This window comes from Cynocephalus volans, chromosome 2 (genome assembly GCF_027409185.1).
Source record: "Cynocephalus volans isolate mCynVol1 chromosome 2, mCynVol1.pri, whole genome shotgun sequence".
In the NCBI taxonomy this organism is placed as follows: Eukaryota; Metazoa; Chordata; class Mammalia; order Dermoptera; family Cynocephalidae; genus Cynocephalus; species Cynocephalus volans.
Window position 1 is genome coordinate 49,200,708 of NC_084461.1, and position 18,946 is coordinate 49,219,653.

Here is an 18,946-nt window from a genome sequence, read left to right on the forward strand (position 1 = left end):
TGTAATAAACAGTGCCTATTTTGCCCTACATAGGTAACAACATATTTTTTAGAGACTGGCTCAGAAAAGTGCATGAAATGATGGAGCAGTCTTCACTCAGACACCAAAAGTGCCACTTCGCTACGTAGCCCAGCAACAGCACACCTGGTGACTATCTTCATTAGCCAGGCTGGCAGCCCTCCCACTCAGGGGAACCATAGGATGTGGAATCTCTCCAAAGAGAGCCTGAGCTTCAGCAGCCAGACAGCTGAAGTCTTCCTAATGAATGACTCGACTTCAACAAGCCAGAGTTCCTAGGGATAAAGCCATCAACATGGAGGCAGCGCTGGCTTGTGAATTTGATGTAGTACGCTAATTCTTGAGAGGACATTTTAAGATAAGAAATGCAAACTTTCACACTGGACCAGATTGCACAAAGCACCTGAATCAACAAAATGTTTTCCATAAAGGTGCTGTAGACCACCAAGGTTGACTTTGAAATGATACAGAATTATTTTTCTCAAAAAACTTGGAATTCATAAATAAGGATTTTCATGAATCTTATCAACTATATCACAAGAAATAATTTTTAGAAAATTGAATTAGTATTATTTAGCTTTTCTATCTTTCTCCTATTTTTAGCAGGACAATGAATTAATGTGCTGATAAAAGTCTTCTAAGAAATAATTATATTTAGTTTGTAAAACATATGTCAAAGTGCTTCACTTAGTCCTAATAAGCAGTGCCTAACACACACACACACACACATACACACACACACACACACACATACACACACACACACACACACAGTTTATTCCTCAAAGGATTTTATTTATTTATTCACTAAAATACAGGGAGTCACAGCTTGGAGGACTCAAAATGTTTATTCTTCCTCGTGGCACCCATCGTATTTTGGACACTGGTTAGGAATGTGCTTTCTGTGTTATATTGCTTTATTTTATAAATAAAGAGGAGCATTCTTCCATTAGCTTGTCAGAAAACTTTCCTTTTACTCATCTCATACCCACTAAAACAAGCACACAATGTTTGAAAAACAAGCCACAATAATTGCAATGGGATCAGTAGATTGGAATATAACAAAACATTGAGATTCTCTCTACTTTCTTGACCTAAAATCCCTTTATGGTCACAAGAAACTTGCCCCTGCAAACATTTGGTATATTTTAATATCAGACTGATACTGTGGCGATGGTGCTAGGTAAATTCTATCAATATGCTTAATACTTTTTTAAAAAAGCTCATAGTTCTTCACTGAAAAATAGTCACTAAGACATATCGAGAAAGTGACACTATGTCTGTGTAACTGAAATAAATTATATGTCTTTAAAAAAATCAGTTACTTTGACCATTTTGATGCTGAGCTGATGGAGCAGAAGAACGAGAGTTTGAGTCTACCTTCCTTTAAGAATTTGGGGTACTGTAATGTAACCTATAATATTTGTTATTTTTGAAATCACAGACTTTCATGTTTTTATTAAAAATATTGACATAGCCCAAAGATTTTTAAAACTATGTTTCTTTTGACTATTAATTATTGGACATCTTTAAATACATGTAATAAAAGTCTCAATTTTTATTATAACACCCAATCTTTACTGTTTTTGTTCTTCTCTCCAATAAAATAAACAAGCTTCTTCAAGAAACCATATGTTGTTCTGATGCCATGAGTGTTAATAAAAAAGCCACTTAGGATCTGAAAAGCCTGAATGAAAATTTTAAATTGCGGTGTAGTATATTAGAGTGTATTATCTACTTCACTAAAGCAAACCAACTGGTAATATGCATGACACAAAGCACATTCCTACTTTTAGTTCTTAGTTAAGCCCATGTAATATATCAATTCAATCGCAATTTCCAATGTCAGTAAAGTGATAGTGTTTCTAAGTCCAAGGTGAAATTCTATTGATGTAATTCAGAACTCAGAAGAGCATTATTTTATAACTTCCTTTACTAGACACATAATTATGACATCTTGGTATGTTTAGTGGACATTGGCATTTATTTCAGCTAATATTGACCAAAGAAACTTGTGTGGCTATATTTAAACTCTTATCTCCATAATACTTTCACCACTACTCCACAGAGTATTTTTAAGTATTTTAAAATCAGTGAAATCTATCATCTCAGAGCACATTTCAAATCATTTATTTTTCCTCTCAAATTATTTTCCAGTTGTGTCCATTTAGTGGAAAGAATTCACTTTTACTTGAAACAAGGATTCCGTATTTCTATTTCATGCCATCCTCTTTGAAGCTAGAATCAAATAACGTCATTATTTAATACAACTAACCATGTACCTCCAAGTTGTAATAGACAATTAATTGATTATGAATCAGAGTCTGCAAAAGATTAGTGATTAGAGAAACCATATCCTGCCCTAATACGTTTCTTTCATTCTTACTTAGCAGATTTCACTGACTGTCATTAATAATTTTTACCATCATAGTCATAGTGGTCTTGACAAGATACAGTAAAAAATAAAATAATATATAATAGGATCTGAAGAAATTTGTATAGCCTGAATTCATATTTCTTCTGCTTTGCTTGATGGTGCATATAAATAAGGTTGCAGACACTGATAATTTGGTATGGAAAAATATTAATCTACCTTGAAAAGGAGAAGGGATTGAAATCAAAGGTGTAGTCACATGGGAAGTGGGTCATGCTAGATGCATCTCAGCTACATTAAACTCACATGGGATAGCAATGAATATTTCATAGGGTAACCATATAATTCACCTTCCAAATCCAAACACTTTTGACTAAGACAAGGCATGGTGAAGGCTTTCCCAGGTAAACTGAAATGCATACTCACCTTCCATATACATGTGTGCTGTCTTTGGAAGTGCACAGCTTTTCAACAGCAGCAAGAAGGGACTACTTCATCAATAGCTAGCCTAACATGTTCCAAACCACATAGTGGACACTGAAGGATGCTTCTCAGTTGAACTGTAACTGTGAAATTACGTTGTACAATTTTGTACAAGGAACAGTATGAAAATTATTCAATTCAAGTCTCAGTTTTTTCTGTCACTTCTGAATACATAATTCCTTTCTTCATCTTCTCATTAAAATAAATCAATCGAAGCTCACATGTTTACAATGATTTTAAATTCTCAAGTTAAAAATCTTGCTCTAATTGCTTCTCGGTCTTTTGGCTAAGATCGAGTATAAAAATCTGGCTCTAATATGTTCATTATGATACATCCACATGCTTCGTTAGGTAGGTTCTTCCCAAGAGGAGACTTTGCAGCTTCGACAGCTGTACTATTCAGTATAAAGGACTACCAACATGACCTCTTCCAAAACCAAAATGCCTTTTGCAAACCAAAGTGAACATGGACTAAAATTTACTTTAAAACATTTAATTCTGCTATTACCAGGAAATGGAAGTGTGCAAAATTCAACTGTAGGGCACATCTTATTATCAGGGGATGAAATGTCTGCGTTACATTTCCTTGGCTACCTACCCATCCAGTTGATTTCTGGGTAATTAATTTCTCCCTCTAGGAGGGAAATTTTCTTACTGAGTAAGGTTGCTGAGGTGTCTAAGGGCCCTGGAACCCTGATGTCAGAGCTGGTGCTAAATTTCCTACTTACCTAAATATTGTCCTACTACCAGAAAGATCTGAGCTTGCACCCCAACCTATCTGACAGGTTCAAGGTCTTTGAAAACTAACTTTGGCTTTTAGAGTACAAGTACTACACACATTGACAAACCATGTCCACGGAGCACTCCTTGCAATCTTAAAAGTTATTCCAAGAAACATAATGTACCTGGGTAAGTAAGTTTGGAAAAGCCCTCATACCCTGTCCCTGTCTTGGAGATTTATACTGCAGATATAGGATATCAAAGTTCCTGAGAAGTCTTGACTTAAAGAAATCTATTTAATTTTATGTAACCCAGCATTTTCCAGAAGAATCTGTCAGTGGATATGCTTTTCAGAGAATATTTTATGATATCAAAGAAATTTGGTATTCCTTAGAACACAGTTGGGAAGTTTTTTCGAAGACAGTTGAGAAAGGACAGTAGTAACAGAAAAAGCAACACAGGAGGACTTAAAATGTGGGAAATGTTTATGTGAATTACCTTTGATTTTTGTCAGTCATAAGAGAATAAATTGCTCTCACTTTGGGGTATTCCTTAATTTTGTTTTCCCAGTAGCATGATGAATAAAGCAATTAATTGAAAATCTCTAATTTAAAGTCTAAGATATACTCTTTACTGATAAAATGTAGCAGCAAAAATTATTGATGTTGATATAAAACAAAGAAGTAATATGCACAGGGAAATATTAATAGAGACATAATATTAAAATAATTAGAGAGGGGAGAAAACTTACATTGTCGTTTCTCCTTTTTGTTATTCTTTTGAACGATAAGAAGTAGCTTTTGTTATAGGTCAAAAATGGTCAAACATTGTCCATAACATATTGTTCAACCTAATGGATTCCAACACAATTTTTATTATTATGCTTGTTTTACAGAAGTGAGAAATAAAAATCAGTGTCTTCTTCATGATTACTCAGCAAGCAATTGGCCTACTTGCTTAAATCTCAATATATCTGATTAAAATCCCAAGCTTATTCTGCTACATCAAATATTTTCATAATTTGCTTATTTTTGTTTTTGTCTTGACCATACAATATTTCTTATTTGGAGAATGAATTTTTTTGCCATACATATTGTTTTAAACAAAAAATACAACTTGCATGTATTCTTTGAGGTTAACCATACTGTTTAAACACATAAGGACTTTGAAGAGCATTAATATATTTAGATCAAACAATTTGGTTTTTATTGCTATCCCTGAATGCATTTATGAATGTTCATTTGCAAATATTTTTAAATTTGTTTTTGTATAACTATATTAAAGTAAAAAAAAATTCTCTACTATTGACTACATTGTTTTAACTTGAGCAATTGAAAGATGATTGACTTATAATATTTGTGTGTGTGTGTGTGTGTGTGTGTGTGTGTGTGTGTGTGTGTGTGTGTGTGTGTGTGTGTGTGTGTGTGTGTGTGTACTCCTGAGGGAGGAAAAACCTGAGAGAAATACATCAGATTCTACAAAACTGAAAATGTATACTGTTTCTTTAATAGTCTAGGTAGACAAGTTATATTTGGAGGAATATTTAATTGCTTCAACTCAAAGTTTATTACTTAGATAAAACCAAAAGAGTCAGTGCTTCTCTTGGCCTATTTCAGTCACTTGCCCTTCCTTGTGACTAACCTATGTTGAGAATATTGTTTGGAGTTTATTCCTTACCTTAGTCTCTCTGCAGTGAAACTTTTGTGCACACCTACAGGACAGTGAATAGAAACATGAAGATTTGTCTCATTAATGAATACATGAGGTCAAGTTCATACGCATCAGGTGCAACTTTCTTCTACACAGCTGCCCCTTCACCATCCATGTGTTGCTTCATTTCTAATAATTATGTTACTCTCTCTATCGATATGAAGAGATTAGCCATTCAAACCCACACACTGCTGATATTTCGGAATCAGTAAAGTGAATTTATAAACAAGCCTAAAGAAGGGAATGGAAATAGATGATAGTAATTGTTAATGAAGTATACATCTGAGCCAACAGTACAAGTAAGTGAGGAACAATCTCAAATTCACTTTTATCTTACATCTCCTTGTGAATTTAAGAGAATTATGTGAGATGAATTTAATAACCTTAGGTTGATTGGGTGAGAATCCATGAAGAAAAGAAATCGTCCATGTTTTGGTGAAAACCTTGGCTTGTGAAGACTTTGGCAGATCATTTGTCTGAGTCAGACTTACTCCTCCACTTCTCTTCAGTGCTACCTGACTTTTAACACCGCTTTACCCTCTAACACTAAAAATCCTCAGAAAGGAGCATTGATGAAGCCTGCATTTTCCTCCTAATCATCCAAAATACTCTGTAGAAATAAAAACCAGTTTTTGTAAACAGAATTTGAAAAACACAGGTCTCCTGAAAGTTTCACCTGACTCTATGAAAGGGGTTCAAGTTCAAATGTCTAGAGGAAGCAGCTGAGTGAAGCAGTCAGGTGAGGACCATGCAGAAGGCACACCCCTTCTCCAGGGGCAGGCACTGCTCAGCTCGAGCTGATTGTTGATGCATAGAAATGCAAATTCAGTATTGCCAGATCATGAAGTTTTTAAAAAGTGGGAAATTTTAATTTTTATCTGAAAACTCCATTGACTAAGTGATGACAATTATTTGAAACAGTTTTAAAACCCTCTCTAAAACTCTCTGTACTCCAACCAGACGTCTATTCTCTGGGAGTTTCCAATCTCAGCTCTAAAGATTTGCCTTACTCTCTTTAAGGGGATCCCACTCTCCCTTTCATTTCTACTGGCTCATGGCTCACATCATGTTCTCAAAAGTATATTACTGGAATAAAATTACATACCTGTATCAGAATATTTTATTGACATTCCTCTCCAAACACAAATTTTTGAGAAAACAGTTTGCCAATGAGATTTTTTTTTTTTTAGATTGACTTTCATGCTCAGAAGTTTATCTGGTTTTTAAAAACTAACACTTCACTTAAACATCTAGTTCTTCTTTGCACTTCAAAGTTTAATTTTAAAAATTCATATTCTATTTTTAAATTTCAACAAAATATTTTAAGAAGACTTTAATATATAATCCAATTTACAAACTTAAACTCCCTTAAATATTTCATATTGTATTTGTAATACATTTTACTTCCTTTTAAAATACTCTATTGCAGTGTCTGATATAACAAATATTGCTAAGTATGTAAGAATTCTCATAAATTGAATAAATTAAACTTATAGATACGAGAAATTTAAGCTCCTGTATAATACTAAATATAAATATCATAAGATTTCAGCTTAAAATTCTAAATGTATCAGTTACTAAAATTCACTTTTTAACTTGGATTATAGTACTAATACATCACTATATACAAAATGCTAACATATAGTTCCAATGTTAGGCCTAATATGTAGAGATTCTTTAACAAAAATGATTCATCCCATGATTTTGATTATCTAAAATACTTACGTGCTTAATACTGTCTTCTTGAAATTAAAAGATACTTCACTACTAAAGAAATTATTACATGATCTAAACAATTTTTGTTTGTAACCTACACTGGCTGAGATTTTATATCCAATCAGAGCTATGGGCCAACATACTTACTGTAGTACTATCTGAGATGTCAAAAGAATATACCAAGCCCTATCAATTATTCAGAATATAGGGGTGTTAGCTCAGAGCCCATATGGTCCACATTACCAGGTTTATTACTATTGCTCTGCTGCAGCTAGTCTACACAGGTTTGTGAGAACTGATTGTTAAAATTTCAGGAATTAGGCAAGCCAGTTGATAAACACAGCCATTATTAAAAATTAAATTATGTAATCATAATTTTAAAAATTATATTAAAAATAATGGCAATAAATACTCAAAATTCATCACTATCTAATGGTTTTACTACATTTTATCATTATCTGTTTCTTGAGGTTATTTACGTCTGTTATATCCTTATGGTGGAAATACTTTATGATGGTGGGCTGCCGTGCATCTCTTTCCAATTCTGCATTCAGTGACATCACTCTGGTAGGTTGAAATAAGTCAAGGTGAGAGTATTTACACCACAGAAATCAGCAAATGCAACAAATCAGGGTTTCCACCACCTCCCAACAAACTGGCTGTTAAACATTCACCAGTACAGCACTAGTTATGTCATTATCTAAGTCTCTGTCTGCACTCCCCTCCGGGCTACTGTATCACTTGTTTGGATTTTACATTTCTTTAGTTCTTGAAATATTTAAACATCTTCCATGTAGTTGTAAAGTTCTTTGACATTCATATAGTCCTGAATTTTTAACATTCTTTCTGTTTAGTAGGATTGTGTAAGTCATATAATAAATTGATATCTCAGTGAAACTCTTTTGGCATGTCTATCTGATCACGGCTTTAAAGGTCATTCTGCTGCCACTGATCCCAAAGGAGTACAAAAGAAAGGATTTTTTCCCCCCATTTAGTCTTCCTGTTGCCTGATTTCAGGCAGTACTAATTTATTATAGATCTAGAAGAAAGAATTTGTTCTAACTTGCATGGTTGGGTTAAAATATCTAATCATTCAGTATTTCACAGCAGAGATAGATCAGTAATTCTGTTATTTTATCTCAACTTGGAAGTGAAGTTATTGTACCTCAATTGTTAAAATAAATTTTGTTTTGTATATTAAGGTATCATAAGGCTAATCCCAGAAGCAAGACCTATATATTCTATTCAATTGAATTCCAAACATTGGTGAACCATAATATTATATTCCAACACTGTGTGTGGAAGTTTAACTTTTTAATTTGATTTTACTAAGGTAATTAAGTTGTGGAAATTCAAAGAGGTGCTTTCTGTTACTATAGTTAATAAGGCACAGAGAAGTCACAGAACAAAACGTGAATCTAAGCATATATAGACCAGAACGTGTACCAAGTCAAGAAAAGTGGAATTTACGGGTTCTCGTTTATAAAATAATTTATTACGAGCTTTAGAAATATACTAACTCTCCCATGCATGGAATTGCTGTTGATTTCTGTTTACCTTATGAAAATGCATCTATTCATTTTTAGTCACACCTAATTTTATTAGGTTAAAATCTCTATAATGTAAAAAAGATCTGATGATGTTACAAATCAAAGAGGCTTAAAGCAAGAATGACTGGAGTCTTAATACCACCCACTCTATTTTGCTCCTCCTCCAACCTTCCACTGCCTGTCATCCCACTGCCTAGCTAAATATAGCTCTTAGCAATTATGTCACTTTGGAATTTAAGAAGAGAAGATAGAAGTGGTATAAAACTAATGGGAGAGGAAAATTAAGAAAGGAAGGTGGGCCATTCCTTTGCCTGTTAAAGCTCAGATTTATTCTCTGCCCTTTCTCTGCTTTCTTCTACAATATGAGAATGATCCTTACAGTTACATTTCTCAGGCTCCTTTCTATTGGCTTCCAGCTCATTTGGTCAGTGGGAGACTGGACAGTGAGAGCAAGAAATAATTCAGAATATTTCACCCCCTTTCTCTCTCACCCAAATACGTACAGGGGTCGTTTCAGGCAGTGACTGCATTGATCCATGACCTCAAAATTCTGGTAGGTTGTGACCACCAGAATTCTAGTTTCTGCCAGAAAACCCTGGTTCTGAACTCTCTAGCCATCAGGGTGGTAGTGGCTTTCTGCTGCTACTAATTCGTGGGTTGATTCACCACCTCCCATTTGGCTTCTGAGGTCTTCCATCATCTGCGTAACCAGTGATATCTATTAGAATCCTTCTCTTTGAAAGTCCTAAAATAATTTTTGCATTCCTGAGTGAACCATGACTGACACAGAAAGGAAGACTGGAAGGGGAGAAACAAGGATGACTCAGTTATTTTCTTTTCTGGGGAAGCAGGGTTCCTGCCATTATGGGTGTGGAAAGAGGCAGGAAAAACATAGAAAAAGAATGGGAGCAAATATTTATTGAGGACCTATGGTGTGCAATTGCTTTATTATCATTTTATCTTCACAGATGAGGAAACTGAGGCTTAGGGAGATTAGGTGTTTACTGGACATCACATTGTTAACACATGGTTAAACAGGAATTTGAACTCAAGAATGATTCCAAAGCTTTTCCACTGGTTCATGCTTCCTCCACAGCACACAAGTTTATGTTCAGAAATAGTCCTTGAAAGGTTGAGTGAACTAAGATGTAAAAGTAGTAAATGTTAAATAACCCAAGATCCTGCAGGTTATTGCCATGGCCACACCAAACTTAGCTGAAGGTAATATTACCATGCATCAAAACTAGTACATCTTTAAAGACTGCCCCCCCCCCCCGTTTTCCCCCCCTCAACCTGTACCCTTCTAGGATTTGTGATAGCTAACAGAGAAACATGGGGATTAAAGGTGTTCATTAAAGACATGTTATTTTTGAGTTGTTTTTTATGGATAACCCCTTGTTCGGAGGGGTTATTTATTTGGGATTTTTTTTATCCTCCTCCCCTGTGGCAAAGATTTATCAACACTGTTACATTTTATGAAACAAACAAAAAACCCTGTTGGGTAGAAGAGATTGCAAGAATCCATCCTTATGTGCTCTCATCCACTCCCATGATATCATCTAAAACCTGCTTACTCCCAAATTTTGCTCTCTTGAGATGTAGACATGCATGTCTAACTGTTTTCTAGACTTATTTGGGCATCCTCATACAAGTCTGACTCAACATGTCCTACACTCACTATATTTCCCTTAATATCAGGCTCTTTCATCTATAATCCTAAATTATTTCTGTTAATGGTCCCACAGTACACCACCTTTCCCCCACTGACTGCCCAAGTCAATCATCCTAAACTCTGCCCTCTTTCTCAGGTGCCACATTCAATCAGGATCCTAATCCTATTAAAATCAACTTTCTAAGTCCCTCCCAAATCTTTCCTTATTTATTCATTCATTCAATATTTGACTGCTCCATGCCAAGTCTGATGCCCAGCACTGCAAGCACTGAAATGAACCAGATGTACCAAAGGAAATGCTGCCTAACTCTTCATGTGCTCCTTTTATTTAAGTGATGGGTCCTTTCTCACCTGGATCACAACATTAATTTCTTTACTTTTTGGGCTGTCTCTATCTTGTTCCCCACTCATCTCGCCCATGTCTCCAGAATAAATTTTACAAAACTAAAATATTATGTCAGTCTCCTCCTAAGAATATTTCAATAGCGCCGCATAGCCTTTGAGATAGAGCCTAAATGCCTTGGGATGCATACGGGACACATCACATCTGTCTCTTCTGGCCTTTACCTACAACGCTTCAGACTTGCACCCCCACTTCTACTGTGAACTCTTTCATCCTCAGGCTTCTTTACATGTTATTCTGAACATGTTCTCCTTATAACACTCTTCCCATCTCATACTTCTATTTAACCCACACTCATCTTTCAAGACCTAGTAAAAGGAATTTCCTTCTCTGGAATCTATTCTCTGAGTCCACCTCATGCCTGGGGCTTGTTCCTCATGATTCCTGTTGTCAGTTCCCACAACACCCAGTGCATACCTTTATCATAATATCACAACACTTATCAGACTAATATGTAAGTGCACTGTCTCCTCCACTCTGCTGGGACTTCCTCGAGGGCAGGGAGAGGCTCGGGTTCACTCTGCATCTCCAATACCAGGCCCTGGATCTGGCACACAGTAGACACTCAGTACATACAAAAATGGATAAGTGTATATTATGAAGCTGTGAAGTAATGTACAATCTTACACTGTGAAACAAAGTGAAAGAGCATTTCTCACTATTTGCAAATTCTATCGTAGTTTCTTCTCTGTTCATAAGAATAAAACTAGATTCTACTTTTGCATACCCAGCTGTCATTCAGTTTTCTTCACCTATTGTTATAAGCCATTTGGCGAAGACTAAATTTGTACACATTCTAGAGAACTTCAGCTGGAGTTAATTTAGGACTTGTAACACCCATAAGAAATTCCTCAGATTTGGCTTTTGCTAGTATAGTATATTAGGTGCAGAGTTTAACAGTAGAAAGATGTAAAAGCACAATTACCATCTCTACACTACACTGTACAGGATCCCAGTGTAAACACAGCCATAACAAAGCAAAGCGCTTCTTTTCACAGGACCATATTTTCCTTATAGTGGGATTACAATTGAACAATAACAAAAAAAAATGTATCTAATGTAGATCACTGGAAGTTTAGAGTAACAGGATGAGCAGCTTTTTTTTTGCACCTGTCAAAAAGTAAGGTCCCAGTGAAAGGAGAAAAATTTCAGATTTGCTTCTTGGGTAATTCAATAGTTTAAAAGATGGGTCCCAAACTATAGCTTGGTTCCATACAACTCCTCAGTCACCATGCACCAGAAGGAAAATAAAATGACTTATTTACAAAGTATTTCCCACTACTGGAAGTATGTGCTAGTACTGCCAGCAGCCCTGGAAGTGTTTAGGCAGGTTTCAGCTGAGTAATACTTTTAGGTGGTGCATGTATTATAATTCAAGAGGTTTGCCCATATTTAGATAAACTTCCTGTACCTATTGACACTTAATAACATAGGTGTCTGTTTACACAGGATTACTCTGGCTTTCAGCTCCAAGGTAAACGAGTTTTGAGAAAATATTCCAGAGAGAAATTGGTTTTGGATTTGTAAGAGGCCTATATTTTGGTTGTTAACAAGAGTGGTATTTTTGTTAAATTCTTCTCAAGCTAGATCCACCCAGAAAGTTTGATTGTACTTCAGGTATTTAAGACTGACTTTTTAGAAGCTATGATTAGAAAAATTAGAGATCTAACTCCCTAGTGTGTTTCTATACTCAACGTCAAGCCAAGTGGTGCCAAGAATCCATTATCAAAGAATGTTGTGATAAAGTTATGCACTGCACTAAAGACAAGACCAGTTTCTGCTTTTTCATACACTTTATTGCCAACAGTTTAAAATGGTCAACATAAAAAAAAAAAACATTTTGATAATAAATACTGCTCTTTGGGCTATAATAAATAAAAAGTTTATTAACAAGGAATGCACTCTTCCAGCCACAAGTGTCTTCAAAAATTAACACAAAAAAGTTATATATGGCCATAGTTCACAGTTTAGCAGCCAAAAGCTGCTTCGATTACAGCCTTTAAACAACATGGGAGCTTCCTCCCTTCTCCCTCCCCTTCAGGAAGTATATTTCACAGTTCCAAGTCCTCTGGCTGAAATGCTCTCAACAGAGAGAATTTAAGAGTCAATGCACCTTTCTGCAAAATTGTTGGAAAAACCTTTTAAAACAGGTATCTCAAGGAAAACTGCATTCTGGTTCATTCTTGGATTGTCCAAAGTCAAGAACTATACGCCTCAGCCTGGTATGGTTCCACCCAGTCCAGCAGGCCACAGAGGAATTGTTTTCGTACCACCACCTGTCCATCTTCTTCAACATGCTCGAGATCTTTCTACTGGCTTCCCTGTAGATCTCACAGTGGAAAAGAGGAGTCCCATAGGGTCCATTCAAAAAGTCATTTAGTTACATCTTTGCAGGAGCATGTTCAGTGCATATTCCATTCGATTTTTTAATTCTAATGAACAGCCAGACATTAGCAGAGTTGTCAGTCTGAAAGTTGTAGATATCCTATCCTCATTGATGTAAGTGAGAAGATATTCTTCATTTTGGCTACAGATGATTATTTTTGTATGATCATGGTAGAAATTCACCTTAAAAAAATAAACACAGATGTTAGATTTCTCAAATATTCAAGAATCAGAAAAAATTCCATCAATAATTAAGCCAGCTAGGTAAAAATTAATTTTTTAGGACCTAAACATGCACTTTCCCAAAAGGTTCATTTACCTGGAAGGTGCCATCATTGAAGAGCATCATTAAGGCCTTATCAGATTTTAGCCACTGAAGGAGGTAGAGCCGAGGTCTTCGAATATCAGTAACACTAGGCAGATCTCCACCCTGGTAAAGATTAGGAGAGTAAGTTAGTGTCTATAAACATTTTTCAGTGTGCACTCTATTTTTCTAAGCAAATGCCTGTCAAACTTAAATAAGCATCAAAATGGCCAGGAGATTCCTGGCTCCACCCCCCCCCCCCCCCCCCCGCCCAGAAATTCTAATTCAGTAGATCTAGGGTCTTCCAAGTGATGCAGGTGCTACTGGTCTGTAAACCACACTTCAAATATCACTGCTCTAGAGCCACAGTACTTACATCCATGAGGTTCTCCTCCATGTAATGAGAAAAGTACTTCAGCACCGTCACTTGACTAATGAATTGTTCAGGGGCATCTGTTGCTGAGAAAACAGAGCATTGGCCAAGCTCTGCATAATAGTGAACTGTTCTAAACAACAGGAATGATAGGGAGAGAAGAAGAAAAAGACAGAAGCAGTTAGTCACTGTTTTCAGATTTCTGTAGTGCAAGCTAGACAACTGACAGGATTTCATTAAATTGTTTTGGACACACTTACTTTTTGTCTGGAAGGAGGCTCATGTGAGCACCATTGTTGAAAAGGACACCGACAGTGTGGTCTGAGAGCTGGTACCCAAAGCCGTATTTGTTAGAGTAATCGACCCATTTGGTGACCCACTGAAATGATGTGCTCAGCTGCTCTTTGGGAATGCAGTCAGCTTCTGGCATGTTCTCTAGACAGCCTCGAAGAACTCTTGCCACTGTGTCTGCAACACTTCCCATGGTACTATCTTCAAGGCCTGAAAAGTCACAGAGAAAAATGTAAGTTAGTTAAGTTTCCTTCCATTAATTCTAAAGACATAAAACTCAGGATTATCCCTTTTCTTTTTCCGATTCCTCTAATTTTGCTTCTTCTTTGTTAGGTTAGGCTACAACATACTTTGACTTCAGTTACCTGGTATTTAGCACCGGCATTTGTAGTTTAATTATTTACGATAGGATTGATGACCACTTACATTCACTGCTACTGCTGCAGCTGCCAAGAGTCCCTCTGACTATCATCCGAATAGCATCCCCAACCTGCTGCTTGTTTTCTACTGCGGGTGTTCCAGATCTGGCAACTGTACTGGGAGGTGGCTGGAGCTCCTTAGAAGAGAGAAGAGTAATGCAGTGAGTCAAGTGCTTAAATTCATTTAAGGTTCAGAGTTCTAGGTTAAAATGAGATTGTGGCAATTTCAGGGAAAGCTTTTCAAAAAGCAGTGGACACAAGCCAGGTAAAAGATATCACAGTAACTTAACTGCATGCATTGTTAAACTAAAAGACAATGTCTTTGCTTTCCAAGGGTTGGAAGGAAAGCTTTAAGTAAACACTACATACTTGAAGCAAGATAATCACAGTCCAAGTATTAATTAACCAAGAATGAAAATGATATAAGGAGTTCACATTCATCTTATTTTTTTCTCAACTCACCTCATCTGTCCTATGTTTGATGGGTTGCTGAGTTATTGAAGTTCTTTTCAAATCATGCCTAAGCTTGTAAATTTCTTCATCTTCTTTAGACACTCTATCTGTAAATCAAGGAAAACAATTAAGAGCATTAGTCTATCTCAACAAAGTAGAAACAGAGCTAGCCATATTTCCTCCTTTTGCATTATTAACCAGTTTATGAGCATCCAAGGCAAAAACTGCATTTTATCATTACCATAAGCTGCAATTATGCAAGAAGTGCTCTTTAATGGTTACGAAACAAAAAGCTATCAATCACATTTGAGGTGTGGATTTATTATGCTATAAACACCCAAGTTCAATAGTACACAAACATACTGGCTAAGTTATCAAATTTTAATATTGGATATGAAGAGGGAGAGAAGTCTTTCAACTTACTGTGTGTGTCAATATATCTTGCTTTGTCTTTTTTGCCACCAAAAAGAGCAGCAGCCGCTTTCTTAAAGAAATTCTTAGCTGGGCTTGATAAGTGGAAATCTGGAACTGTATGACAACAGCTAGAAGAAAGTCTGTCTGGTGTGAAGCCCTGTGGAATATTAGAAAAGGCCTTCAGTAACCTGCCGGGTAACTGGGATCAATAGCATATAATAAAAAAGATGTTAAGAGTATATACCAACCTGCAAAAAAAAGTCATGCCGAATGATGTCATCCAAACTGGGACGATCCTCTGGGTTTTTGGACAACATGCTAGCTATTAAGTGCTTAGCAGGAGCCAGCAAGGAAGATGGCATTGTATACCTTGCTTCTCTTATGCACCTGTAAGTTTCTTTCAAATTTGTAGTTTCAAATGGGGGCCTTCCTAGTAACATTGTATACCTGTGTGCAAAGAAACACATCTTTAGGAATAGCCATAAAGCAACTCTTCTTGAGTGATAAAATCCAAATACAAATTTGCTTTTTAATCATTATCGTGCATTTACTTACATTACACAGCCTAAGGCCCAAATATCTGATTCACAGCCATGTCCCTGTTTGTTGAGGACTTCAGGAGAGAGATAATTTGGGGTACCACATATTGTTCTGGAAAGACAAAATACCAAGATTAGGTTAGGAACTATTCCACTGTTTAAACTTAGTTTCTGGATGTGATTGATGAAAAATAAAATCTTAAAAGTACTATACTGAATTTCTGTTTGGAAACATTTGACTTTTGGCATTTGAACAATTGACATGTGACCAAGTGACTTTTGGTAATTTTTTTTTAATGCATGTACAATTTTTTCAGCCCACACAACAAAGTGTTTTTAACCAACTGAGACTGGGAACATCGTGGCATTTTTATATATTTCAGGCAAATATAACACTTCTTTGACTGCTTTAATAATGAAATTAGAGGCATTAGTTGTCCTGTCTGGTTCATAGTGGGCACTTAGTACATGTTTCTATAAATTAACATTACTGTGATTTATAGATTTTAGTATCAACCAATCTTCTCGGAAACATTAGACAATAATTAAGACATATTTGGTCTTTGCAAAACCCTAACAGGATGTATTTCTCTGACTCGTACCTCCTTCTGTGTTCCAAGGGTTCCAGCCTGGCTGCCAAACCGAAGTCCCCAACTTTTAGTTCCATGGCTTCATTAATAAAAAAGTTCCCTAGATGATAAACAAAATAAAATGTGAATCCCTTTGAAAAGGCATTCTAACCAAGTGCACACATCTCCACTTTGGAGGAAGGTGGCCAGTTAGGTGGCTGGTTGTTACATTAAATCACCCATTCAAAAGCAAGACTGCATAGGATAGATGGTAACTAAGAGCAATAACATGTTAAAAAAGAAAGAGAGAAGAAAACACCTCTAACACAAAAGTCAGCATTTGGAGTCAAGGGCTTACCTAGTTTGAGATCTCTGTGCAAGATTTCTTGTTCATGAAGGTACTTGAGTCCAGACACAATCTGCCTGAGGTAGTATCGGACTTCTGGCTCTGTCAACACCTTTCTTGCTTTCAAGATATGAGCCATTGACTAAGAAGAGGAGAAGAAAAAAAATAGAATCTGTCAAATAAAGTTATCAAAATCAGTGTTTTCCATTTGCAGGATGAATGACAAAAGTTGATGCTATAGTATAATAATCACTGTCACAACAACTAAAATCCCAGATAAAATGCAATTAGAATGCCATCAGTTTGGGGGAAGGAAACATACTCAAGCAGGAGTTAACACTTACCCTTCTACTGCAGTATTCCAAGAGAATGTAAATGTTTTCTTTGTCCTCAAAGTAGTGGTAAAACTGCACTACATGCTTATGATGAAGAATTCTGTGAAGCTCTATTTCTTTGTCAATCTAAAAGAAAAAGAGATATAAAGCTTATTAGCCCTCCCATCACCTCTGAAAAGCCAATGCTTACACATGCAGAAGACATTTTCTTAACAGGAAAGGACCATCCCTGCACACAAAGAAAATACTTTACTCAACAGTCATACACACCTTTTCCCTTTGATGAGGTTTAGCTACTCTGCTGTGAGGAATAATTTTTGCAGCGTAGACTTTGTTGTTTGTCAAATCTGTCATCTCGTAACATTTTGCAAAGCCACCCTAAAAGGAAACAAAGCCGAGACCTAATTGAGTATGGCAGAAAAAATGGACGGCAGATATTTAAAAGAAAGAAAGAAAAGCAAAAAAATGCGGGAGAAGGGACAGAGGGATGCAGTCTACTCTGTGAAAGCTCCTTCATGAAGGGAAATGCAGTCCTGAAAACAGCGAGTTCAGTTTCCCTTCCCTCTTGACAAAGGGGATCTTTATGGAGGGGTCTGGGGGGGTGGGGAGAGATGGAAAATAATGTCTGAAGAGACTGGTCAGGAAAATCCTCTGGGGAGCAGGTGGAGGGAGCTAGATTCGGTGTAGCAGAGCCTTCGCTTCTAGACTCGGGATGAATATCTCTGGGCTGCGGGAGGCACACAGAGCCGTGGCTAAGGATGGAAGGCCAGGCCGATCCCCGGCGCTGCCAGCGCACAAAAGCCAGAGGCGGGCAGGTGAGGGGCCCCCGTCGCGCCGGGACAAGACCCCCGAGAAACCCAGAAGCGGCGGGCGCGAGGACTCGGGTTGCCCGGGCAGACCTCCCTCCCGCCCGGCAGCCTGGTGCCCGCCGCTCGTCACCTTTCCCAGCACTTTGCCCCGGCAGTAGCGCTTCCCCGTCGTGGGGTCGACGATAATCCGCGAGATCTCGGGTCCCGAGTGCGAGTGGTGGTGATGGTGGTGCGGGGCGGCCTGCTGCACCTGCGCCTGGGGCTGCGGCGGCTGCGGCTCCTCGGGGGACGGCTGCGGCCGCTTTTTCTTCGAGTCCCCGCCGCAAGCCTTGCCCAACGCCTGCTCGCACATCTTGGTGCCGGCGGCCGGCTGGTAGGTGATAGTCCGCAAGAGCTCCATCGCCGCGTCGCCGCCCGGCCCTGCCTGCTGCCACCTCCGAAGCGCGGACACACGTCCGAGCTGGCCCTGACCCTCGAGCCCCACCTCCGCCGACAACCAGCGCCCGACGCCCCGCTCCACTTGTGCGAGTCAGAACGCTCGGAGAACTCTTATATACGGGCCGGGCGGGGAGGGGGCGGGGACTAGGGATGAAATGCGACGTCACGGGGGACGCCCCGCCCACCGGCCGCCCGAGCGCGCGGGGCCAGAGCGAGGTCCTGACGCGTTGCTCGGCCCCGCTTCGGGGTGGCGCGGCTCGGACCCGCTTCGGGGTGGCGCGGCTCGGACGGCGGCCGCGGGGAGCCCTCGTGGCCACGAGGAGGCCGGCACAGGCGGCCTCGGGACCGCCACCCCATTCTTCGAGTGCTCCGAGCCTCGGCGTTGAAAACAGAACCCCGAGGGCTGACGCGCGGCCCTGGTGGCAGGGCGGTGGAGTGACCCGAGCCCGTTGGGCGCGGGTGTCAACGCAGGTCCCTCCCCCGCGGGTCTTTCCTGACCGCCCCGAGACCTGATGGCTCCCGCGTCGGGGCGTGAGCGTGCCCGGAGTCCACCGCACAGCACGCGAGGCCTCGCCCCGGCCCTCTGCGAGGGATGGGTGCTGCCGCCCCGCTGCTGTTACCGAAC

At 38.5% G+C, this 18,946-nt stretch overlaps 1 protein-coding gene across 1 annotated transcript; it reads right to left on the reverse strand.

Annotated features, from left to right (window-relative positions):
- Positions 1-12,479: 12,479 nt before the first annotated feature.
- On the reverse strand, positions 12,480-18,390 carry PLK2 (polo like kinase 2). The gene is made up of 14 exons (XM_063086286.1): positions 18,014-18,390; positions 17,345-17,452; positions 17,084-17,200; positions 16,752-16,881; positions 16,427-16,514; positions 15,841-15,936; positions 15,534-15,732; positions 15,295-15,442; positions 14,881-14,978; positions 14,426-14,555; positions 13,969-14,209; positions 13,712-13,841; positions 13,351-13,461; positions 12,480-13,214 (listed from the first exon to the last, which is right to left on the reverse strand). The coding sequence occupies exons 1-14, from the start codon at positions 18,281-18,283 to the stop codon at positions 13,023-13,025; spliced, it is 2,058 nt and encodes a 685-aa protein (XP_062942356.1). The 5' UTR covers positions 18,284-18,390; the 3' UTR covers positions 12,480-13,022.
- Between the last annotated feature and the right edge of the window lie 556 nt (positions 18,391-18,946).